Raw genomic sequence first — 26069 nt, forward strand, 5'->3', positions numbered from 1 at the left:
CCTCTGTAATGCCTCACTGAGACTTTCAAGCTTGAGCAATGACTGAAGTGCTCTCAGGATTACTCAGTTTTCAGATGACTTGGTTTTCAGCAGCTCTGAGTTTCTTGTGTTCTGAGGAACACATACTTCCTTAATGCCCCAAGACAGCTCTGATAGGCTTCAGAAAATGCCACAAGAACATTCAGTTACCAAGAAAAGTTTTATTCTTTTTGCCAGTAGCTTTGTTATTTGCACAAAAAAAAAAAATCTTTGCCATTTAAACATTTTCACACATCCTATTCTGAATGACAAATGTTAATTAAAAACAAGGCAGGAAAATAAAAATTCACAACCTTAATGAACTATGTGATCTATCATTGAGGAAAAAGGAAACTGCTTTTCTTACAAGCTTTCACAAGTGTCACATTTTCTCTTTAAAAAGGAGGGAGTTAAAAAAAGCAAACTTCTAAAACAAATCTTCATAAAAAGAAACTTTACAGAATTGTCAACAATATTAGGACAACATTTAACTAGCCCGTTTTATTAGAGCATCTCTCAATCCATTGCTTCCCCCACTTCCCTCCCTCAAATCCCAGGCCTAGGAACAGACTCAAATCCACATTCAGAGGCTACAGACATAAATACAAGAATCTGAGTGAGACTGACAGCAATCTCAACTGGCATCTGGAACAGTCTGGATTCCCCCATTTCCATCCCTCCTCTTCAGAGCCACATCAGAGCTCTTTGGTCTCCTCCTGCTTCTCCTGGGCACACCTGTGACTGTACAGCTGTCCAGGCAGCACTGCAGCCACTCTACAGCTACCCACAATGGCTGAAAGCTGCAGTCAGACCCTTCCAGGATAAATTACAGTGTTAACTAGTCCACATCCGCCACTCCCACAGAAATAACCATCTCCATTCTTGGGAACTACAGTATTTCTAGAAACAAACCCTGCAGCAGTGAGCTGCCTTGGGACTGGTCCTTTGAATTCATTATGAAATACCTGTCACAGGACTTGAGAGCTCCTTTGGCATTCTCTCTGTATCCAGAGGCACCACAAACTAACAAAGATACTCCATTACCACTGCTCACACCATTCACGGTCACTCTGGCGCAAGACGGCAGGGACAGGGGGGGACGCCACTGAACTGGCTCTGCACACGGGACAGTACCTCCTTCTTCCTCCCAAAAGATTTTTTTCCTTCAGTCTCATTTCCTGCCTCCAAACCCACAACTTCCCTCAGATGCCCACAATGCACAATTCATATGAGAGATTTTTTTTTTACTATAATATGTTTAACAAAGGACTTCAGATGCTAACTGTGGAGTTCTGAGTGGAGAAGAACAGTGTGCCAAAGCAGGTCAATGGTTAGCTATGCTGGCAATTTTACATGCCTTTAACGTGAATACCTACATACAGAATGGCAGTGGCATTGCCAAAGGAACACAGGTATAGAACTACCATCGCCCACACACAGTGGCCAAGAGGCAGTGAGGTCTGACAGCCCTGTTGCCAGGTGTTCACTATAGGATATAAGTAATGCAGAATACAGCATTAGCCCACAAGGAACAGTCATCACAGGAAGTGAAATACTCAAAGTAACATTTACAGCATAAGGCATTAGATGTTGTGATTCAATGAGTATGTGACAAAATGAGTATGTGACACTTTCCTTCTTTCTTTCTTAACAAGGTGTCCCTGAACCATACACACATGCTGCACAAAGCAGGACTGGTAAGAAATCCTAACCCAGGGAAAATTTCCTTACACAGCCATTAAGTTCCAAGGAAAAAAAAATAAGATGGCAGGGGCAGATGTCAGGAACACAACCTAATTTGAATTTGTCTTCTTTCCTTTCAGAATCCCAGCTCAAGGGAGGAAGGAGATTGTACCACTTGAGAAGTGATTTTGGCCAAAGTTTCTCACTGGCATTTTTCTAACACTCAAATTTAAAATGCAAGAACACTCCCAAAAGGCTAATACTGAGAATTGGAAAAAAAAAAAAACCCAAACAAACCAAAAACCAAGCCACACCCCGAGCATTTTTTGTGACAGGCATCCTTTGGACTCTGGGTTGCTCTGCTATCTACACTGAGACCATCTCTGTTCTCTAGCCTTGGCATCTGCAGTTCATGTCACCCATCTCTAGACTAAAGCTCAGCAGTGGTCTTAGCCTCCCCAATCTCAGTTATTGGTCTTTCTAGAAGTTGGTATCTGGCCATAAGCAGAGTTCACAGATACAGGGAGAAGGCTCATGCTGTGCTATCTTGTACCCAAAGTAGTAACACTAAGAACATGTATGGAAAATCTGACATGTATAAAGATCACTAGGCAGTACACAAAAGTATCTCTGTGAGGTAGGTAATCATCACCCACCTTTATAGATGGGCAAACAGATGTGACAACCATGCAAAGGCCAGAGAGCGTGGAAAGGAGCTCAGGAATCTCAATCTCTTGGATCATTCTTCTCTCCCTTTTCAGACTCACCACTCTGCTTGTGACACTGCTGCAATCCAAGACACCTTTGTAATTATTGACTACAAGGGTTAAAAAAAAACCAAACAAGTACTAACATAACATAAGCTAAGGCCAGGAACAAGTAAAATCTCTAGCCCAGTTTTGTAGGCACTATGTTTGTCTCGCAGTTTTCTATGCAAAGGTGTTACTTTCCAATGATGTTTTGGATGGGCTATGATAAACCTTTCAGGAGTCTCATTGACATAAGTATTCTCCTATTTTCAGTACAGTTTGTATTCCCTAAGCTGTAGTTGTCTGTACAGGGGAAGACATGGATGCAATGTGTTATCTTTAACAGTACAGGAATTCCTCCATCAAGGTGGGGAAGTGGAAGTCTAAAAAGAAACTGAATCAAGACAGTGCTGCACTCAACTCCCCTTACCCCCTGGAACTGCCCTTCTCCTCCATGGGAGGTGCCTTGTTCTCTAACAGTGGCTAATTAGCAGGCATGCTCCTCACCTTACTTGGGACCAAGGACCCTGTCCCCTTGATACAGAGAGTCCAGCACTTGCATTATTTCACAGCAAAGAAGAAAAGGGATTGTTAGAAACAGCATCTTGGACTAGCAAACAGAGGAAAATTAAAGCAGCCAAGCAGCAGATTTCTGGCAGAGTTGCCTCAGAGCTTCTGAACAATTGCCGCTGTTTCATCTCACGACTGTCAGTGCATGGCATGGATTTTTCTAATTAGACTGCAACAATCCGAGCCCCCTCCTCCCCCCTCCTGCCACAGTGGAAGGCTCACCACAGCAGGTCTCAAAGTTTGTGTATAAAAGGAAATGGAAAGACAGAGATGGACTGGTCCAGAGTTAAAACCCAGTATCATAATAATATTAATCAATCATCATCGTATGAACAGTAAGAAGGGTGCAGCCTAATGGATGTAGGCCCTGTACACTGCGGACATGTCGTTGTCAGATTGGTCCAAGGCTTTTGCTCGTTTATAGACCTAAAGAGAAATCAGAAAAGGATCAGAGCCTGCTCTTGTGTGAAGAAAAACTCCTTTGCTGACCACTGCAACCAGAGAACCACACAGGACATCAAATAATCCAAGTGGAGATCAGAAAATGCCAGGTCTTTCTGTGTTTCCTGATGTAACATTCTAAGCGTCTCTACAATCAAAACAAATCCAATGCTACCCTAGTAAAAAAATATTTCAATCACTATTCCCTTGTCTTAGAGATGATGTAATTCTTTGATCTGTGTCTCCGATTGACAAATGGCACTGTTGAATAAATGCTAAAGAACACATCTAAACACTGAACAACTCTTACCTCGTTGGCAGCAGCTGCCATGGGAGTTGGGTGGTTGACAGAATCGCCCAGTGCAATAGCTAATCTAAGATCCTTCTGGATGTACTTCAGGTAGAAATCAGGTTTGAAGTTTCCTTGCAAAATATCTGCGGAGAGGAACCCATGCAAAATTAAGCATGACAAAAGTAAGCCAAGCCAATGCTGCAGGGGGCTGTAATTCAACACCAATCTCTCTTTCCATTGCTGATCACTACTTTTAACTCTCCTGTTTTTGCACTCTCCATCCTCATTTGGCCACAGTAGATTAATATCACTACTGCCCACAGACAAAGTGAGCTAAGATTTCTAAGCAGCTTGTTACCCTGCTGCAATGAAATCCTGACTTAAGGCCTAAGCAGTCCTAACTCAGATTCACAGAAGTCCCAGCTATGAAGGGGAAGGAATGGGAACTCAGTTCTTCATTTACAGAATGCTCAAAATAACCATTATCCCAGGTTGATGATGATGAGATTGTTATGTTCTACCTTCTGCCACTATCTGAAAAGCTGTATTTTAAGCATTAATTTCCAGAATGCTTAAAATAACCACTATCCCAGGCTGATGAAGATGGGGTTGTTATTTTCTACCTTCTGCCACGATCTGAAAAGCTGCTAGATTGTAAAAATGACCTGTAAGAAAATAATGTAAGAGAACTTTACTTTGGCACTTCTGGTCCAGGAAGATGCTGGCAAGTTGTCCCTGATTGAGGATATCCAGAAGGGTCTGCTGGGACTGGCCAGTCACTTGAGCCAAAGTCAGTCCTTCTGCTATTGTTGCCATGAAGCTGCCTTGGACCATGTTCACAATCAGCATCATCTTGGCGGCATTGCCTACTTCACCTGGGAGTGAGACACACCATTGGGATTCCTCCAGAAGAGAAGTAGCAGCCCTGCCTCCCTAGCCCACACAGCAGTGACACTGTTAGATTCCTGTCATCAAGCACTTGGCATCTCTCCCTTGACCTGAAAGACTTCAGAAAATATTTCCATTTTCCAAGCACTCAAAGGAATGGAGAAATAATAAGAAAATATTATTTAAAACCGAAAGTATCACAGATCCTCCAAAATAAGCTGGTATTCAAAAAAAAAAAACCTTAGCCTGCAGGCTCTGAAACTGGCCAAGTTCCAGAGCAGCAAGCCAATTTCCCACATTGCCCACAGAGAAAAGGTGACATATACATCTCAGACTCCTTGCTGAAATTCCCAGTCCTTGCACTAAGAAATTGCTATCAGGCCCTCCACATTTCAATTACCTAAGAAAAAAGAGGTCTTCCCCATGGCTTGGAAACAGCTGCTGCAGTCCTCATATAAACCCCTGTCACCAGCTGCCAGGATCACAAGCATTCCATCATTAGAGAGCTGCTGGTTTCCTGAGACTGGTGCTTCCAGAAAGCGACCACCTCGGGACACTATCACCTGGGAGAAGAACATCTCTGGTTAGCTGTGCATGAACAGCAGCAGGAACATAATTTAAGGCATACCTGCCACTAAGGACAGAAATTTAAAGCAGAACAAATAGCTCCAACAGGAGAGGAAAGCACTATTGTGATGTATCCTGCAAAGTGTGATTAAGACCAGAAGGGTCCATGCAAAACCCTTCAGCACCCATCACTACTGTGTATATTTTAAGCAGCTGAACTGACACGCTTTAGTCATGGCACCCTATACTGGCCAAGGGACCAATGTTGAAGGTGTATATGTCATATAAGAACCCCAGAAGACTGATCATTGTATTTTCCCCTCTTTCCCACAGAGGAAAGGCCTTTGGCAGATCTCTTCAGCCAGATGTTTACTAATACGGGTGATCTGCATTCTCCCAATTAATGTTACACACCAGCGCATCAACAACATGTTTACTTAGAACTTGACAAAACCAGTTCCCCTTCCTTGTAAAACCACACATGCTGCCTTAGGGCAGTGGGGAACAAGCAAGATGTCAAAAAAGAAATCACAGATACCACAGCAGAAGTAATCGGAACACTTCTACAGAAATCCTATAATAATATTTCTATAGAATGAAATGTGAAGGCATTAATTTTCCCCAACCAGAGCACTTAAACTAGGCACATTTCGCATTTCATCAGTCATTAATCTAGATAGGGTTTTACTCACGAGTTTGCTACAGAATACCAACCTGTCTACAAATATTTCTTAGGGGATCAAAATTTGGCTACCTGTTTGCAATGGTGTCAGGTAACAGCTCTGCCAATCTACAACTTCGCTGGTATCACCAGGGAACATGTTTGCTGGTTAAGACTTGACAAAGAAGACTTGTCTTGTTTGCCTGGAACTTGAGACTCTCCCAAGGACCTCTAAAAGTTTTATTACCAACAGAAACTGAAGAACTTCTGCTGAACGAACACCTGCTGCTGTTAAGAGGCTCAGTTCGGTGATTACCTGGGCCAGCTCTGTGACTGTATCTGCATCCACTGTGGACATATCCACATAACACTTCCCTGGGCGAATCCCCTGCAACACTCCACTTGGACCAAGCACCAGCTGTGGAGAACAGAAGAGCGGTAAAGCAATAGGGTGTCTGCAGAGAAACCCCACTTCTGCAGGAGTCCAGCTGAGTCTGGCACTACAGTGGCAGACCCCCAGAGGGTTATCAGAACCAGTCCTCAAAGACTTCATTTTTAAAATGCTTCATTTTTTTTAGGACATTTATTTTTACACAGCTGCACTGCTCAGGATGTACAATGACCCAGGCTACTGTGGTTAGCAGGAATCAGAACCAGCATTCAGTGACTGCCATCTCACAGTCTAACCAGCAGGGGTAAAATAAGAGCTAATCCTTACATCCTTTGCTGCTTTTGGATCTGATACACAGGCAAACGTGATGTCACAGGTGGAGACTACTTCAGCAGGGGTTCTTCCCAGCCGTGCACCCTCCTGGATGAACAAATCACACTGCAAAAGGCACAAGTCCAAAGGTAAGACAAATATTAAATACCAAGCAAACGGATTCTTTGCACTTTGCTGTAAAAATTCTACTGCAGGACACAACTCCAAAGGAGACAGGCATGTTAATTACACAACTTTGTCTTCTTCTGTTGGTTTGTCTACACACACATGTGTGTGTGCAGGGCTTTTTTGCAGCTTTTCTGAAGAAGGGGTGAAGAACTTTGAAAGAAAGACACAAAGAAATACAACTCTAAGGTGAAACAGTAAGAAATTTGTGGGTTTGGCAAGAAATTATTGGGGGAAAAAAAGGAAGATTTAGGGAAAAAAATTGGTTAAAGGTCATAGCAACATGTGTTACTGGATAGTAATAGGAATATGCACATCTGAGATGAGTGTGTTTCAGAGGGCTGCTGCTTCAAAATCTTAGCTCCTTCTTACCCTATCCCCTCATATCAGCCATGTTTTGCTCTTGAAAAAAATAAATCTTAGTCCCCTTTTAACAAAGTAACCACAGCGCCCTTCCTGCTCTGCTATTCCACAGCATCTTACAACTACCACATCTCCCCCAGCTACCTATATTCCTACTCCACTACAAAGAGTAACACTGTCTAGTATATAAATGCAATGCAATATAAGCTCCATTTTCACTTTGAATACTCCTATAAAGCCCTTCTCCATCCTGGTCTCATGACACAGCAGGTCTTTAACAGAACACTTGTTACCACATGACTAGCACAACAGATGTAGACTAACCTGCAGCTGAGCAGTGCATCTTACCATACCCTCAATCTTCTGGGATAACTCCCTGCACCTGGCCTTTTTGGCACAATACGTTGCATGGCAATTCACATCAGCAGTATTTTAATGGCTATTCACAGATGCACAATACACTGACCATGGCTATTCACATCAGTAGTTATTTTCAGAGGCATGTTACAACTCATTCTTCAACACATATATGGGTGTAATATACAAAAGTGTATTTTTTCTGACAACTCTCCTCTTACACAAAAAGACAGTGGGGTGAGACTGCTGACATAAGAGTGACCACACTAGAACAGACCACAGCTGCACCTAGTCATGCCCACCAACAAGCACATAGGAAACAGGACAAAACAAGGTGGCAAGCATATCCTTGTGTTTCTTTGGCATATCCTCCCAGACACCATTGACAGATGATTCCATGAGATACAGGGGGTAACTGAATGTTTAGCAGAGGCTTAAGCACATGCCTACCTTCTCAGCAGTCCGGTTCCAGACAGTGACAGTGTGACCCATCTTTAGCAAGTTGGAGACAATGCCACTTCCCATCAGACCAAGGCCCAGAAATCCTATTCTAAGGGTATAGATAAACATTAATGCAAGAGAGAGCAATCAGTGTTAGCTTCTCATGGTGCTGGAAATGACAAAGAGCAAACTGGAACATCATCAGCACAAAAAAATACCCAAACAAACATGTTCTACTGCCACCACAGCTACAATGGGCAAATACTGAGCTTTAAAAGCAAGCTGAAATTTATTTTGCTTACCAAGCAGCCCTAACAATTTCCTGAACAAAGTCTTTAGCCTATTTCAGAAGATCACCTAAGTACTAAAGGTTTGGATGATCTGGATTCTTTTTGTTAGCTTGGGGTAGATGGTTTATGTGTGGTTTTTTGCTTTCTAAAAATTGCTTTTTGTGTGCTTTCTGTTGACAGTCATTGCTTTACTGAAGTTAAAGGGCACACCTAGAAATGAGCAGGTGCTTCTCTAATTATTAATCTTCTGACTTTAAAACTAAGTCACACATACAATGTTTGCTTGTATAATTGAACGATACATTAGTATCCTAGTTTTGATAAAGTCTAGCTAAGACTACTGTGCTAAGCATCATGCCAGACCAAAGACCTAGTCCCTGTTCTACAGCTGCCATTTCAGGCAAAGGAAGAAAGGAAGTATTGAGCCAGTACAGGTCACCATCAGTCCCAGAGAACAGCCTTTCCTTCCTCCCACAAGCTGGAAAGAATTTTGCTCCCTCCATTCAAAAAAGAGAGACTATGCCACCAAGTCCCTATGATCACCTACAACAAAAATTCCTCTTGCAGATATTGCTGCAAGAACCATTTTACCCATCATGCAGTTTCTCATAAAACCCAGAGTTTTCAGAGATTCTGAAGCATTCAGTTATATCCAAGGTAACACCACAACAAAAGCTACCTGGCAAATCCAGTAGTTAATTCTGCAGAAATAGCCACACTACAGCAGCACCTGTCTTCTCCCAGCTAGCCATGCTGCCTTTTCTCTTTCTGCCCTTAGACAGGGCAGAGCAAATGACTACAGGCTCCTTATATGGCCCAAATAAGATCTACCTATTTTCAAGTCTCGAAACCAGCAGAGGTATTCCTTCCTTCACAACCCACCTCTGAGATGCACTTTCCTGAGAGACTGTTTTCCCTGAATAGCTTCATTGTTATTTTTGTTCCCCTGCAGTAGAAGTGAGAACTGGCATCCCACGAGAACTGCCCCAACAGCAAACAGCAAGAGTGGCCTGAACTCAATGTGAACAGAGCAGAAGTTACAGGAAGCTCAAGCTAGCCTTCTCTCACTCTATAAAAGAGAATGGGTGTGTTAGGAGAAACCAGAAAGCTCATGTGCCACACAGCAAAGTTTTTGTAATGGGAGAACACATCTCCCTCTTTCTTTTGTCTTCTGCATGCTCAGGAGAGCTATTAAATGACCCCAGTCAACTAATGGAGAGAGATCCCCTTTTATCCTCCTATCTCATGCAACACTTCGGAATACTGCTGCTAACATCCTGCAGTGGGACCTACTGAAAAAAACAACTGCAGAAACACTCCGAATTGCAGATGTATCCAGGACAGAATTTACTCTGAATTTTGTATTGCACAGCACCCTTTGAATTTAGGTGCCTCTCTCCACCTTCGTCCCCCAAACAGTTTCACACAAGGAAAGAAGCAATGTGCAGTTAAAGGGAAATGTTAGGTTTATTCATTCTCAGTGACAGGCTGGAGAATGGCTGCATGTGTGAGCTGGGAAGGAAATGGCTGAAGTGTATTGGAGATCTTACTTTTTGTCTGTAGGTGTGATGCTGCCATTGACTGCTGTGCTGTCTGCTGCCTGGATGGAGGTGGATCCTGTCTCCTGAGGGAGTGGGGTGGGGGGACAAGGGCAGGGGGGTGGGGAAAAGAGAGGGGAAAAATAATAATAAAAATAATTTAATGCACAACTCTGGAAGAACCGCAACGCCTCATAACAATAAACATCCATCAAAATGAAGATTTGCTTTACCTCTTCACAAACCTTCAGCTTTTTTGTGATGGCTTGATAGCAGACAGCTGGCTGTATGGAGAAGACAAAGCATTCAGGGGAAGGACAGTGCTGATTTACTCTGCCGAGCAAACAGACCATATCCTTATTCCACAGAAGCAGGGAGCTCACCCACCCACCACCACCTTCAAACCAGGACAACTCTGAGGCTTCCCTCAAGCGGAGAAAATAAAACCTAAAATATATTGCAAGATATTAAGATCGTTCTTTCCCACCCTGCCCCAGCAATTCACCCTGTCTTCTGACAAAGGCACTGCAAACTCCCTTCTGTAGTTCCCATAACAGGCTCTTCTGGAGGCACCAGAACCTAGGCCATCCCTACTCCTAACATGTAGCTCTCTGAAGCCTGCCATGAAGCCTCACATCTACACTCACTATCTCTCTGCAAGTTGTGGAACCAAAACCTTCTGGTTAATATGAGAAGGCATGTAGAAGGCTTTCTACAAATGCTAAGGCAAAGGCTGCTTCTCCCCATGCTGCTTACTGTGAGCTTGTATAGATAAAACTGTTAGCAGCTCTTAATCCTTCTGGCTCTGCCCAGATCCTCAGCGAGATATAAATCCTTTTATGCTTAATTTGATCTTTCCTTTTCCTCCTGATGTTCACTGCTGAATATAAAATCCTGCAAGACTTCTGACTCTCAGGAGATAAACAGGCTGTATTTTACACGGCGCTTTTCTGGTCTTGGAAGTTCTCTTGCAACATTCAGTGAACTGGCAAGCCTATCCAGATGGAGAATCTGACAGGACAACCATCAAAAACAATCAAACAACAGGATTTTTGAACACAAAAAAAGCTTTTCCTGTCCATCCTGTTCATTCTAGACAATTTATTACATCAGATCTGTCAAAAACTAGTGGTAGACAATCTTGAATTACTTAAAACTATTTACTGTACTTAATGCTAAATCACTCTAAATCTTCAGGCTTGGAATACTTCAAATAATCTAACTGCCACCCCCTAAAGAAGAGAATTCTGGAGCTCTTTATGCATACTCCTTGTATTCAGTTCCAGCAAAGGGCAGGACTCCAAGCTATCTAGCAACATGATCTTGTCTGCCAAATCCTTACCTTCTCTGTCTGGCTCAGCAGGAAGTGATGAAAGTGTGGATCACTGTCCTTCACAGGCTACAAAGAGAGAAAATACAGCCTCAGAAATAAATCAAGAGAGTCACTGAGTTACCACAGCACAGCAAAATTCCCTCGCTCCCCTAAGCTGCATGAGAGCAACAGCATAAGGCAGAAAACATAAAATGTATCAGCTGTAACAAGGAATCTGTTTCAATTAAGTAGTTTACATTTTGTTTCATTCTCAAAACCAAAGCCATTCAAACCAAATTCCTCATTTTTGGACATCTGTAGGAAAGAAGTATACAAGCAGTATTAACATGGGAGGAAGAAAATTCATCTTGCACTTCTTCCTCTCCCAAGCAAATGAAAACACTTATTTTCCAGGTTCTAAGTAATTCCATAAGGCAGCATTCTGAGAATTGAGTGAAGACTGTCACATGCCAAGCAAACCCATCCTAACACCAACAAGGACTGAAGGCCCAGATCCCTCATCTCCCCAGCGAGTATCACACGTACTAGCCTGGAATCACACTGCTCTTACTCTGCTTTACTGATCACTCATTTACTCAACAAAATCGAAAGGCTTTCAAAAGCTGCTTTGTGAAGGAAATCAAATGTAAGCACCCCATGTGATAGCATTCAGACAGGGAGAGACTATCCAGATCACCTCCACTCCTGGGAAGTCAGTCACAGAAATGCTTTTGAAACAAGAAGTGTAAACTTTAGTACAGCAAGTTTAGTTTGAATCTGCAAAGTAGTTCCACAGAGACAGAAAACTCATTTCCCAGCATACTTCTGAACTATCTGGGATATTGTTCAACTTTGTTATACTGCAATACGTTGGAACACAAGAATGTAAGAACAGGCTATTTTACAGCCAGACAAAAGGCTCTAGATTTGCTGCCACAAACTCAGAACATAGAGGTTGTAAAGCTTCTCACCTCGCTCACACTCGGCGGCCATTTAAATCCAGCCACTGTTCCAGTCATCACTCTCTTCACTGTACTTGACTCTGGAATTGTGAGGTCCTGAGGAGACAGAAGGAGGATCACAAAGACCTTAAAATCTGACTCAGGAGCAGGTCACAGCATGATGATCATTAGAACACACATAGAGAGCTCCGAAAGCACTACAAAAGCCTTCAATTTCACAGGTCTTTCCATGAGCATTCATATTTAAACACGGAGTATTAGCAATACAGGTGAGGTGAGAAAAAGTATCAACTGCCAGCTAAGGATTTCAACCAGATTTATGGTTTCTGGAGAGTCCATTCTTCATACCTAAGAGGAATCACTGCATTTGTGCACTTACGGAATGAGCAGAAAACAAACATGCTTGATCACGTACTTTCCTCTGGTGGATGCAAAACACTTAACAAATGAGTGAAGAACACCATTACAATGAGAGGTCCGAACCCTTTTAATCCTACCCTGTCACAATAGAATAGCCTACCTGTTATCAGGAGAACCTTCAAAGCATAAGATTGACAGCCACATCTGCTCAAGTTTGCAGAATCCATGAGACAAACTGGTATGTGGGCTGCCCCATCGGCTCCATAGGCCCCAGTTTGTAGTATCATGATAGTACTTAACATACTGAGGCTTTTGATGTTGAGCAGATTAAACTTAATCTTTTATATCCCCAAAACATATAGGTTAAAGTAAGTCTCTATGCTATAGGTCATCAATATATGCTATAGACATCTGTGTTTTTATGCTACATGAAGAGAACGCACAGGACTTCTACATAATACGTGCTGTCTTCCTCTGACATGAGGCTTCAGAAATGGAGTCACATTACCTCCCCCCCGAAATTACTTCCTGAAAATGCACAATATACCTTAGCATCCACACAGAAGCACAAGAGAAGAACACTGTTTGCAAAAACAGACAGAGTAAGAGTCCTGGAGGAGTAACCTAGAACGATGCAACTGTCCAAGGGTTAGCAGGACAATGCAGACATCAGTCTCCAACCTTGTATTGCCTAGGGAGTCTCCTGCATACTCCAGCTGGTGAAGTGTGGATAAAACCCGCTTTGATACCTATGAAGCTCTGCTGCTCCTTCAAATATATTCATATAAGCCTAAACGTAAGAGTATGTAAATGATCATGTATGGCCACACAGCCTTTCTAGACAGAGCACACCTCAGCAAAAACTGGATTCTTGATTTTTATGCATTCTTATTACTTGGAGGCCAGAATTTGGACTGGAACAGAGGAAAAAAACCCACAAATCCTAGGATCATATTAATTCAGGACAACAACATAAACGTTTTCTACTCTAGGGCTAAGAACTTGAGGAATTTATGAGAACCAGGCAAGAAGACAAGATTTTAAAATTATTTCATAGGTTGAAAACCAGTATTAAGGCAGTATTGTTATATTTTCATAGCAATTATTTTATATGCCACTTTCAAGAAGCTATAAGGCTTACTTTTCTACCTTATCCTGCTTCATTTCCTGGTTTGTGGCCAGGAAGTTATCACACAGCTGGCCACCACTGTGTGGCAACTTTAAAACCAGTCTGCTTGTCAGGTGCCAGTAAAATAATGTCAACTACCACAATTTGCTCACTCAAAGCACTCTGATGTCCTAAGGTAAATAACACAGTAAAACTTATGCATGCAATGTGTCAGCACAATCAGAATTCTCCCAGCCATTAGTTTTGATTAATTTTGGAATGAACCTAGCTCAAAGACACAGAATCATTTTGCAAGTGAAAAAAAAGGTCTTGTGGCTTATTTAAACAGAAATATGTGGAGACACAACACGCTTATAGGAAGACACTTAGAAAAGTGAAAACTATGTTGCCAATGAAGCATTTTCCTGCATCAGTCAAGACAAGTTCTGTAATTATTAGTTTTAATTCATAAATATGCATACATTTCTCCCCTCCTCCAACTTCCCTCAATAGAAGAAACTGATGGGATCTGTTACGCAGCCTAATTTCACACACATCGGTGCTAAAAAAGAGCCAATATTTTCTTTAACCGCTTAGGAGTTGGACTTGATGATCCTTGTGTGTCCCTTCCAAATCAGGATATGCTATGACTCTACTCTATGATGCCTTCACAGCTAGTATCTGAGATGATCAGCTTCATTTTACCACACCAAGATAGTCTGCTGTTCAGCCAGCGAAGGCCAATCTGTTCACAATTCCAGAGAGCAAGGACCACCATCTTGACTTGCATCCTGACTAAAAGAAAAGACTGTGAAGCACATCATGATCCCCTTGAAGCACAGATGAGCAAGCACGTTGCCATACGGTGTTTCAGTTGAGGTCTCCCAGTTGTCTTCAGGTTTAGTCACTGATGAAGGATATGACTTGTAATAATCCACCAAAATAAATATCCATTTGGAATAGGAAGATCTAGACCGCAACAGTGAGTTCCATAATAAAAAGGCTGGAACTCTATATGAGGGTAGACAAAGTGCTGCCACAACATAGAGAAATATCAGGGAAGTAGTAGGAATAAAATATTAAGGCTCCTTCAGAATGGATGATGGGAACATATCCTAAAGCACAGAAGCTGAAATGAAGACAATTCTTCTGGTGGATTCCCCAGGCTATGAATTTCTTCTTTAAGCCCTAGCCCTTAAAGATATCTCACTCTGTGAGTACTGAGGTTGAAGTTGAGCAACTACTTATCACCTGATCATATGAAGCAGATGAGATGGGAGAAGTCAGGAGCCAGATGAAGACCCATATCTCTTTGCTAATCCTTCCCACACAAATTGAACTCGAGGGATGACAAGACGAAAGAATGGAGTCTCCTGATACAGCTTTCAAAGCCCTCTCAAAGATACAAACAGAGCCACTCACAGCAACTAACTGCTAAAAATCACAGGAAGAATCAACAATATGCTTGCCAATTGGTATCAGGCAGCCAAATGGTCTAGAAGTAGCAACATGGAAAAGCTTAAAAAAAAGGGATACTGAACTGATTCTTCCTGCTGGCCTGTTAGTCAAGGTGCCAGTCAGACCTCAAGTCCAGCTGCCAAGTCCACGGGCACTGGCGGACATGCACAACACAAACCTTCTCATCCTTGGGTGGACGCCCCCGCTTTCGGGGGCTCTGATCCTGGGCTCTTTTCAAGGGTGATTTTGATCCTCTCTCTGACGAGACAGAAGAAACCCTCTTTTTTCCTTCCCCTGTGCCCTTCTTCACCTTTCCTTCAGACAAACTGGCTTTGCGTTTCTCTTCACCAGCAGATTGCTTGCCTCTTTCTTCACTGGAATTACGCCGATTCTTCTCTTCAGTGGAGTTATGGGAAGACGCCTGAGAGATTATAGAATAGAAGATGGTAAGGAAAGAAGAGAAGAGATGGAATGATTTTCATGCAAAACCAAGGATGTGAAGGACCCCGTGCTGATTACTATCAAGTAAAACAACAGCACAGTAACTTGAAAACTACGTATCTGTTAGACCTTTGGAGTTGGTGAATGAAGTTCCTGGTTAGTTCTCCTGCAAAAACACACCAGTTTAAGTAAGCATGTAACAGAACAGGCCACCTGAAGACTTGCCAGGACTGCTTGCACTTCCAATATACTAAAGACAAGATTAGTTGATACCAAATACTTAAGACTGTTTTATAAAATCATCACAAGTAGATCAATTAGCCTCTTCAGTTTCTTCATCATTTAATAATCCAATAATCACTTTTCCCCACCAAACAAGATTTAACAGGGAAGAATAGAGGATCGGAAATAAACCCCAAAAACCAAAGGAAGGAAAACCCAATTCTCCTCAACTTGCCAGAGACAACAAACTCCTTTCACATAACAAGGCATCTAATCATCATTCATGCCAAAACCTGTTTTAAAGCACACAGTGAAAAAGAAGCCACTCACCTGGTCCTTGCCTTTGGTTTTTCTAAGAAACTCCTCTACAGCATCCACAGCTTGCTGGAAGCGCTTACCCTTGTTAATCTTTATCATTTCCTCTTTGTGAGGGTGATAAGGCTTCAGCTGCTCCACTTTGATCCAAGCACTTGAAACAAAAAAAGAAGCTCGTTATATTTTCCAAACTGCAGCCCTCTAAATTCTCCTGCTTTGAGAAACACACAGCTACATTTTCTCCCCCAGCTCTACTGATGACAACGGCCCAAACTCACTACCTATCTAGAAAGCGAAGGGCTGCTATTACTGAATTCAGTGAGAATTTTCTTCTGGCACTTTTGTTACTTCTTAAGTTTTATGTCCTCTCATCCTAGCACTGTCCCCCTTTAAGCATTATTCTCTACTGACAAAACAGCTTTTGGATGTGATCACAAGACGCATTTAAAACAACGGCAGCCCAATGACTGCACTTGTTTCACCATGAGGAACACCCACAGACCCACACTTCCAGGTAAAGTAGGCAATACCACTAATCTACTCGAGAGTAAAGTTCACCTAACAATTCTCAGCTATCAATCCCTGGTTCAAATATATTGAGCATACAGGTTTCTAAAGAACTGTAAGGGAAAAACTCCAAAATTATGTATTCTCACTATAGAGATGACCACACAGAGTTAATACAAAAGCAACAGCTCATTGCTGAACTGATTTCTGATGTACCCAGGTATTCTGTATGAAAACAATAATTTTGTTTATGAGAAAAAATAACTATTTCCTTTGCCTCTGACTGGAGCAATCAGACTTTCTCTCGGCCCCTGGTATTCCTACGTTACATAAGACTATCCACATATACAGGTTTTAAATATTCCCCAGTGCAGTCTAGCTTCTGCAAGTAGATGAAGTGATTTAAAGGCTGCATTTTCAGACACTATATAGTTAAACTGAAAATGAAGACTAAAACAACAAAAAATAATTGCAATGCTTTGTTGAATCTTGATTGTTTCTCCTCTCTCCACAAAATAAACTCTAAAACTAAAAAATATTAAGACCTTTCTCCTCACTGGCAATAGCAATTGTTTGTAAATTGCTTGTAATCAGGAATCAACTTTAATAAAGTAGAATGAAACATTTTGGGTCTCACTTGCAGAGACAATACCTGCTAGAAGCTACTGGAAAATGCCAGCATCCTTTCCAAAGAAGCCAGTGCTCTGGCATGCAAAGCTGAATCCTTTCACTTTGTTTACATTGTTTTTTTAAGAACTGGCTTTATATAATAAGTCAAATCGTTGCATTCAGACTAGAATCTGAGTCCAGCAGATACTCAGGGTATCTCTCACAGCTGCCCAGGCATTACTGTGAAACACACCTTAAAATTATCTTACACTGTAAAGCCTGCCTGTATGACAAACAGTGACAAACATCCCTGTGTACCACAAAGCACCAGCTCACGAGAAGCCTTTCATTATATGTATAAAGGAAACCAAACTTTCGACCACAATATAAAAAAACATGTTAAATGTTGTTGCAGGACTGAATTTCTAAATAAAAATAAGTTATTTTCCCTCAAGGCATTCTCTTAGGTTTCTGCACATCCTATCACTCCTCACTGCACAGGTACATTAGTTTCCTTTCTCATTCTTTTTCCTTTGGTAGGGAGAAAGCCCGAAGTACAAAGCTTTTTCTGGTTCCTAGCTTCAAAGATGTATCTTGGCACTTGTGATCCACCAGGACAAAGAACTAGAAATCTCAGAGACAAACTAATAAGTGAAAAACAATCTTAAATGCTGCCTCAGTTAAAAATAAATTTTAAAAAAGCAGGGAAAAAATTAAATTGGTCTTTTCCTTTCCAGTTTTTTTTATGCATCACCTACTTGGAAAACCTTCCATAAGAGAGGAGTCTCTTTTGACACCAATGTCCACAAACCAATTGCGTGCAGTGTTTCAAGCACTTGAAAACTAAAGAACTTTTCACCAAACAAAACTATTTGTGTTTATACACAAGATCTCAATACCCTCAAGGCCAATGAAGCCCAGTATTTAGATCAGCCTCAAGGATACAACATATAAAATTAACTACTGTTTCTCTCCTGATTCAGCAATGAATCAATGCATGAAAAGAACATTAGTGATGACACTGAAGATGTCATATTTAAGATGACATTGCATTCATACTGCTGCAGTCACCCAGCAACTCTAAAGAATGGGCTACATGCAAAGTGAAAAGATGTAATAAAAATACCTATTAGCAATGGCTTTCTCTTTTAATTTCTTCACACTGTTCCTCATCGTCTCCAAAATACCACTCTTAGAAAACCACTGCCCATGTCAAATCCACATTATTAACATGAACAATAAGCAAAAGTTAGAATAAGCAGAGACAAGTATGAAAGTGACCTGCAGTTACATGGAAACAGTGGCACAGATAGATGCAGAGACACCAGATTGAAATCCATGGCACAGGCAAGGAGATCTTCAAACCTTCACCATTCCAGCCATTCTCTTCCTGTCTACAGATACCAACTCCTAATGATAAGCTGCAGAAATGAGATGGAAGAATATCCACCAATCTTCGTTTTTTGCAAACCATATAGCTAAGGATGGAAAACAGTAGCACTGTATCTCCAAATTTCTGTTTACTGCAGTCTGGGAAAAATTTTATTGCTTTAGACTATAGCACTTTAGATGCCCACACTAAATGCTAACACAACCAGTTCTAAAAATCAAAAGAAAATTTCTTAGTTATTTACAAGGCCAGTGTGTGTGAGCATACAACAAATCAAGACAGATTTCCTTTGTTAAAAGGGAACATCCCAACCCTCATAAATTAAGTAACTCAACTCAACTCTGCAACTTAGGACATAAACTCCTAGGAAAAAAATACAAAAATGACTATATCATACTAGAATAAAGGAAGGGATATTTAGAAGAAATCCAGAAGCAGGCCAATACTGAAGGAAATTTAAGTATTAGGTTTTTCAAATTTGTGCAAAAAAATACCTCCTCAGTACGAGACAGAAGAGTTTTGTCTGTAGTGATTTTCAGCTATGGTACTGTGCTTGCAGGGATGTTGATCAATGTTCCAGCTGGCTCTGCTACAGCAACACAGAGCTCTGCATGGGATAATCGGCCTCACTGAGAAGTACCAGGAACACAAGTTCACCCACGCCATCAGTTCAGCCCATCCCTCCAGACCCTCAGATTACTAAGGTGTATTTCCAACAGTTGGCAAATTTAAAGCAAGTGTTTTCTCATGTCAGGACCTGAAAGAACATTTCAGAAAGACTACATCCTGAATTTACTCTCTCCTTGAAAACCAGGGAAAACTGTGGCAAAAGAAAAAGGTAGGTGCTTTCATCCCAACAGGACATGGGGGATGGAAAGGTAATGAGCGCTGTGTTAAAATTACTGTGCCTGATGGAAAGGGCTGCAAATTATTACATTCGTCTTTGACTGCAAGCTTCCTCCATTTTTTCCCTTAATATATAAAATCAGGAAGTGCCCCTTGACCCCACCATATTTAGTTTCACACTGATGCTACAAAAGGCTGTAAGGAAGAATGGGCTGTCACAGCTTCCTGTTAAGACTGTGATATACATGACTTGCAAGTCCATTTGGCTATCAGGGAATACCAAAGGAGGAAGAAAGGTGAATGGCTGTGTTTGTACACACATCTCTGAGGGCTGCAGGACCATCACTAGTATTTCTATAGAATCACAGTGGAAAGACACCTTCAAAGCAATTATATCTTAAGTTTTAACAAACATCATAATGATTCTTAAGCAGGCTAAAAAATGTAAAACTGTTTTTAACTGCATGACACACACCAAGAAAGACTTGCAGGCCAGCCAGTCTATTAGTTTTAACTACTAAAAGCAATAAATGCACATACACAGCAAAATAAAAGTTCTTACTTGACTACTGAAATATCTACAAAGATTTCCTACAACAAAACTGTAGGAGATAAAAATAAACGGGGATTTTAAATACTATCTGAGAAGCACAGTTAGAAGCACAGATAGGAGGTCTAAGTTCCACTTCTAAACTAAATCAAAATTTTTGTTTAGATTCCTGTAATGATGCTGTTACATGCTTGTCAGGTCTATGGGCAGGAAACATCAACTGTTCTTGATTTTAGACAGAGAATCCTTTTAATGTGACTTGCTCTAAGAAGAGACACTCAGAAAAACAACTCCTAGGCAGACTAGAAAGAACACCTTATCAATTTGGAAAACAAGGTAATAAAAAGACATTACATGATTGTCTTAATTGCACACAATCACTTAGAACAGGACATGGGTATTTCATCACTATGAACATCAGGTGGCTTTCACTGTGGGAAAGCATATATGTACTTCACAGTTTAAACATAAGCAAAATCTGCTTCCATGGGTAGAGAATCCTTATCTTTCAGAAAACCCATTCCTTCAAAAGTAACAGAAGAAACTAACACCACCAACACAACACATGGAGTACAGTGCTCTGTAGAAAATTTATCAAAAGCCAGGATTTAGAGCAGTCAGAATGTACTCACGCTCTCACCTCTGTATGTTGGACCAAAAGTACTCACAGCTTTCCAGTTAATCTATTTCCTTAGTCACTGCATCATTGCAAAGGCCTAGTACACGGTAATATTCAATTTGCAGAAAAAGGAAAATGCATTTCCCCTGTGCTGTATCCTGAGCTAGCCATAATTTCACAAAAAACCAAAACTTATACACTACACCAAAACCACTGCCAAACTCATCAGTATGTTTTTATTTACCCTTCTGCTCTGCTCATGCACATCAATTTTTACTTCTAAACATCTTTCTCCTTAAACTTTAGTATGACAAACCAAAGCCACCTGAGTCAGTGGGGAACAATTTGCACCCAGCCTGGAACAGGCGCATTTCTGGCCACAGAAGGCATCTAAGAATCCTCAGAAGGAAGTAAGTCTAAAATAGGGTCTGACACTGCCTACCTCTTGACAGACTGGCTGGCAACAACCCTCAGAAGTTCACGGGAGGGACTGTATCCAGAAATCAGCTTCGCCTTTGCCTTCTATGCACTGGACAAGAGGTGAACAGCTGATGACCAGATCCTCTCCTGTTCAACCTCAAAGGGTAAGGCAGTAATACAAGAGCTGCAGCAATGGATCCATGGTAAAGAAATGCCATCATACAGTGTGAACACGGCCAAAGAAGTGAGGTGCTAAAAAAGAAGCTATATGCACTAGACCATCGGTATGGGTAAGTGCACTCCTCATCTCCCCTTGAACAGTGACAGCTCTGCACTCTGCTGCTCCTCAGGCTGTTCATAAGGTGGTGACATTCTCTCAGTTACCTTCCAAGTCCTGTTTATCCACACACCTGAAAAAAGTATTTGCCAAACCCACTAGTTTACTTGTACAAAAGAAGTACAAAAGATTTCCTCTTCATCTTCACATTTGAAGTGAAATAATTTCTATTTTTCCTGATTTGGCTGATTATGCTCAAACACAATCAAACATATGAGAACTTTCTCAGGCAACACACTGGTTAGAACAGCACAACTCTAACCAGCACATCCTTCTGACATTCCAAGTTAGGACAGAAGAGGCACACAAGCTTCTGTCTCTTGTCTCTATCAACATTATTTGAAAGAAAGGTGATAGTCTTTATTTCTATTCAATTTTCAGGTATCAATCAAAGCAAGTAAATTTCTAATTCTTGATTATCTAGCATGATATAATTAAATTTCACAAGCTGGAAATGTGGGGAAGGGGCTACACTGCAACAACCATATTACTTCACTGTGCCAGATGACCAAATCTGCCTGAGGCAGAGCTCTAGAATCTTGCAGGAAATCCCAATTATTTTGCAGCTCTGAACTCTTCATTTGCAATCATGTTATTAATCTCAGCTACAGTATCCAAGATATTTGACCATTTGTCTTAATACCAAAAAAATCTGTATTTGATTCAATGTGAAATACAAGAATTGAAAACAAATAATCAGGACAGAAATAATCCACTTCAACTCCGAATTTATTAGCTCAAATAATCATATTTAATAACACCACCAAAAAACCTTCTCTGGCCTCAAATCAACCTTCACCTGCCTCAAATTACTAGAGATCCAAACATTCCCATTACTATGTGGCATTCACTACTCCTCCATCAAATTTAGACCTCATTTCTTAATGGAAAAATATTTTAGTATTATGCAAAAATAATTTAGCAGTGAAAAATAATTTCCTTAAGAGACATTCACCAAATGGCCTCAGTTCTTGTCATCTTTCTTCCTAAAAGTAATGGGGTTTTTAGTCTTCCACAGATATTTGCAATTTTCTTCTTTATTCCGTGACTTAATAGCAGAAAATAAAGAGGAAAACTGAAAAGTTATCAAAATAATTTTCAGTTTCACAAAACATCCAAGTTCTCAGGGGCCTTTTTCATTGGGTTTTTTTACTTAGTTTGTAATCATTTAAATCTAAGACAACTATGATTTTGCTCACATTTGAAATCATTAAATTCTGCTTTGCAAAAAGGAACTCTAAAACAGTTTTGGCTCTCTTATACTGTGAAGTCTTACAAAAGCACGGCTAGAATGTTTTCAATCAGCATGTAGGACAGCATATTCTTTCACAAATGACAATTATATAGTTACTTTTATTCCTCTGGCAGCAGAAAAAAAATACTCTGAGCTGTACCTTTCTCATTACATGCTAAAACCTGACACAGTCATGTCACACCTAAAAGTGGTGAGCTATCACAGCAACTCAAATCCTAAAGCTAAGTTTTTATACCCTTCATACACCTCAGTGAGCAGATATAGCATGCAATAACAGCTGAATTTCTTTTATTGTGTGGTTCAAAGGGAATCCTTTACAATGCTACATTGCACTGTAATATTAGTAAATATTTCTTCCACAAAAGATCCACGTTGTGTGGTACAATATTTTCCCCAGATGAAAACAAGGAGGTACATACTGATCTTCTGTTCCAAAAAACTTCACGAAGAAGCACTTTTTTCCTCGAGGTTTCTTCAGATCTTTAGGTGGGTTAACAATCTAAAGGTGATTAGAAATCATAATTAAAAAGCATATAGTGACAAATTTTGTGATTTTACCACCCAGTCTTCAGCTATTATAGATTTTTTTAAAATCTGATTAGGAGGATAACTTGCATTAATAAAAATTTGTTCCACTTAGGTAATCTTAAGAATTTAAACTTTGTCTTTACTTGCAGAATAAATTGCTTATCAACTTTAAAATGCTGGTAAGGAGAAAAGCTATCATTCAGTTACAAGGTGACACCTGTAGAGGACCCTGGTGTTAACCTGACCCAATAACCAAATGTTTATAGTTGTCAGCCACATTGACCACTCTTTTACCTGACTCAAACTTACCTCAGCATGCTTAGCCCTCATACAACATATAAGATAAAAGGTCTTTCTGAGAAGTAGAAGGAATACAAACGGCATATAAAATTCCTTTTTAAAAATCTTTCATCTGAAAATACCCCAACCAAACCAGAAGTAGGATCAAACCACCCTAGATAATTCTCAAAAACGACAGCTCTAAAACAGTATCTTGAGAAGCCAGACTCCTTATTTCCATTATTTAAGACAGTACTCTTAGCCAACTTACTATAGAAGAAAAGAAACATGTCTTGCAGAAAGTGACAGGGATTAAACAACTAAATTTGGGAAACACAATCAGTTCCAGAGCTGGCTCTCTGTTGGCTTTTCATTCCACATGAACTACCAGCTCTTACTGACAGACTGAGATAACATATCAAATAAAGCCCTACACTAGTTCACACTTTAGATTTGTGGGGTAGATGTGTAAAAGAACAAACAAGAAAACCGGTATTAATCTAAACTGAAATGCTTTCAAGCAAAGCTTTCCTTACACAGAAGGAAAACACAAAAAAAAACCACACCAAAAAAAAAAAACAAAAAAAAAAAAACAAACCCTGAAAAACTAAAAAAAGCAACAATAAACACAAACAAACCTCACCTTCCCTGGCCATGGAGGGTAACGGCCGAGCTTCCCCCTAGAGAAAAAAAAGAAATTATTAGGCACTAGAACTAGAGAAAAAACTAACTATCCCAATGCCTGCTTTTTCATATTATGTCACGCTTTTCATAATAAGAGTTACAGTTTGTAGTCAAAACCTTCTGTTCAAGGCAGGACACACGGCTGACATCTGCACCTAACTCAGGTCTCTGGACAGTCTGTTTGACCTTGCTGGACTGCCAGAACTGAAGAGAAGAGTAGCAGTAACACAGTCTGCAAGATACAAGAGTAATAGGCACTGCAGCACCATAGGAGTGGAGATTTCTTCACATGGAGCTGAAAAAAACACTGAGGAATGCAATGAGACCAAAGTTCAGGTTAAGAACTTCTATCTACCTGTCTAGAGCAGCTGGTGAGCAGAGCAGCCACCAACTCCCAGCACAGAAAGCTAAGGTTCTGATTTGTGCAGAAAGGCATTAATAGCATGATCCCCTCAACAGGTGTTCCATTATCACTTTCTTCAAGCGCTCACCACCACACTAACTGAAGATATGAAGACCCATAGAAGAAAGGCAGAAAAGCTTACTTTCTAGACTTGCAAATGTTTCCATTATGAAAACTAGGCACTAGAAACAATCACAGAGGAGGAAGAGACATTAGTCTTAGCCCCCAGCTCACCAGCTTTCCTGGTGAGCTTTATCCTTATTTCACCCTTGTCACTGACTTGTGCTGCAGTACTCACAAAACCCCATTAGCAAGTGTCTTGCAAGAGACGGGCAAAGAACCTCTGGGGCCCAACAGCTCCTGACACAAAACTTCTCAGCAAGTGGCACTGTAGCATGCTGAGATGGCAGTGCTGCACAGAGGATTCAGAAGCCAGGGCAGGCAGCAACACTGCCAAGAGCTGTGACCACAACCATGTCTCATATTCAATGCTTCCATTACTGTACTGAGAAAAAAATTCAGCAAACCCTTTCTGCTGTTGCTGTCTCGTTGTTAAAAGTTCCCTGCGACAGCTCTAGGGACAGCACCTGGCTGTCATGTACAAAACTAAAGCAGGATAATCTGCATTCCAGCACCGAGAGTAACACTCCCCAAATTCTCATGTGAAATACATATGCTAAAATTAACTAATCCTTACTTACTTTGCTATATAAATTAGACAACTTCCCAGCACTGCAAATTTTTCAGATGAGAGCTGCAGTTGTCACAGTCTGAAGCACAGCCTTCTTTTTATCTGGGTTATCATTATAAATGCATGCATTTATTCACGTGTTGGAAATCAGCTACTTCTTTGAGCTCTGGCAGGACAGCCTAGCCCATCCAGCACAACGAAACCTATGCACTTAATCGGTGCTTACAGGGCGCGGTGGAATGCTCTCACTTCTCCCCATCAGGAAACACGAAATCACAGCTCTGACTATCTGAGGGTAAGATCGCAGTGACAAGGGGAAACGGCTTCTGGGGGTTTCCACAGGGACACCCCAACCTGCAAGGAAACGCTGGACTGTTGTGTTGCTTCATTAAAGCACTGCCAAGAAACGGTGCGTGGCTCTCCATAAACACTTTCTATCTCTAACCCTTCTCGCATCCCTCGGGAGGCGAGCCCGGGCTTACAAGGGAACCACGCAGCGCTCGTCCTTCCGTCCCGCTTCCTTCATCCTTCCATCTGACTCCATCCTTCTGTCATGCGCCGCCCCCGCCAGCCTCCCCAGTGCCGGCCCGGCTCCCAGCCCAGCCCGCCTCCCGCCCGCCCGGTGCCCTGGCTCCGGGCTGCCTCCCGCCGCTCCTCCCACACTGCCCAAGGGACGGCGGCGGCGATACCCGCAACCCGGCAGCAGCCCCACCACTGCACTGCCATGCCCTGCCGAGCCCCACCCTGCCCACAGCCGCTCTCCGAAGTCACCGCGGGCTGACAGCGCCCAGCGCGGCCCAGACCGACTCGGCTCCCGCCGCGTCGCTCCCAGGGCCGGCTACAGCCCCGCCAGTGTCTCCGCAGCCGCAGCCTGATTCCGCTAAAGGCGCCCAGTCCGCCATGCTCCGCGGCCGCCGCCCAGCCTGCGCCGCCACTCACCACACCAGATCTCCGAGCCTCAGACTCACGGTCGCCATCTTACCGACACGGACCGGCCGGGCCGCGCGGGGGCTGCCGGGAGCACGA

General features: G+C 41.7%; 1 protein-coding gene across 3 annotated transcripts; it reads right to left on the bottom strand.

Annotated features, from left to right (window-relative positions):
• Positions 1-180: 180 nt before the first annotated feature.
• GLYR1 (glyoxylate reductase 1 homolog) lies at positions 181-26038 on the bottom strand. Of its 3 annotated transcripts, none has more exons than XM_058816394.1 (16): positions 25983-26038; positions 23909-23945; positions 22878-22957; positions 15941-16079; positions 15126-15368; positions 12031-12117; positions 11090-11146; positions 9981-10031; positions 9760-9833; positions 7929-8028; positions 6588-6698; positions 6186-6287; positions 5042-5204; positions 4449-4628; positions 3772-3896; positions 181-3446 (listed from the first exon to the last, which is right to left on the bottom strand). In XM_058816394.1, the coding sequence occupies exons 1-16, from the start codon at positions 26018-26020 to the stop codon at positions 3372-3374; spliced, it is 1662 nt and encodes a 553-aa protein (XP_058672377.1). In that variant the 5' UTR covers positions 26021-26038; the 3' UTR covers positions 181-3371. The 3 variants fall into 3 exon arrangements, with proteins under 3 accessions (XP_058672377.1, XP_058672378.1, XP_058672379.1); XM_058816395.1 differs by having other exon boundaries at positions 6186-6282; positions 6586-6698; XM_058816396.1 differs by lacking the exon at positions 15126-15368.
• Positions 26039-26069: the final 31 nt, after the last annotated feature.

Source organism: Ammospiza caudacuta, chromosome 17 (assembly GCF_027887145.1).
Source record: "Ammospiza caudacuta isolate bAmmCau1 chromosome 17, bAmmCau1.pri, whole genome shotgun sequence".
NCBI classification, from domain to species: Eukaryota; Metazoa; Chordata; class Aves; order Passeriformes; family Passerellidae; genus Ammospiza; species Ammospiza caudacuta.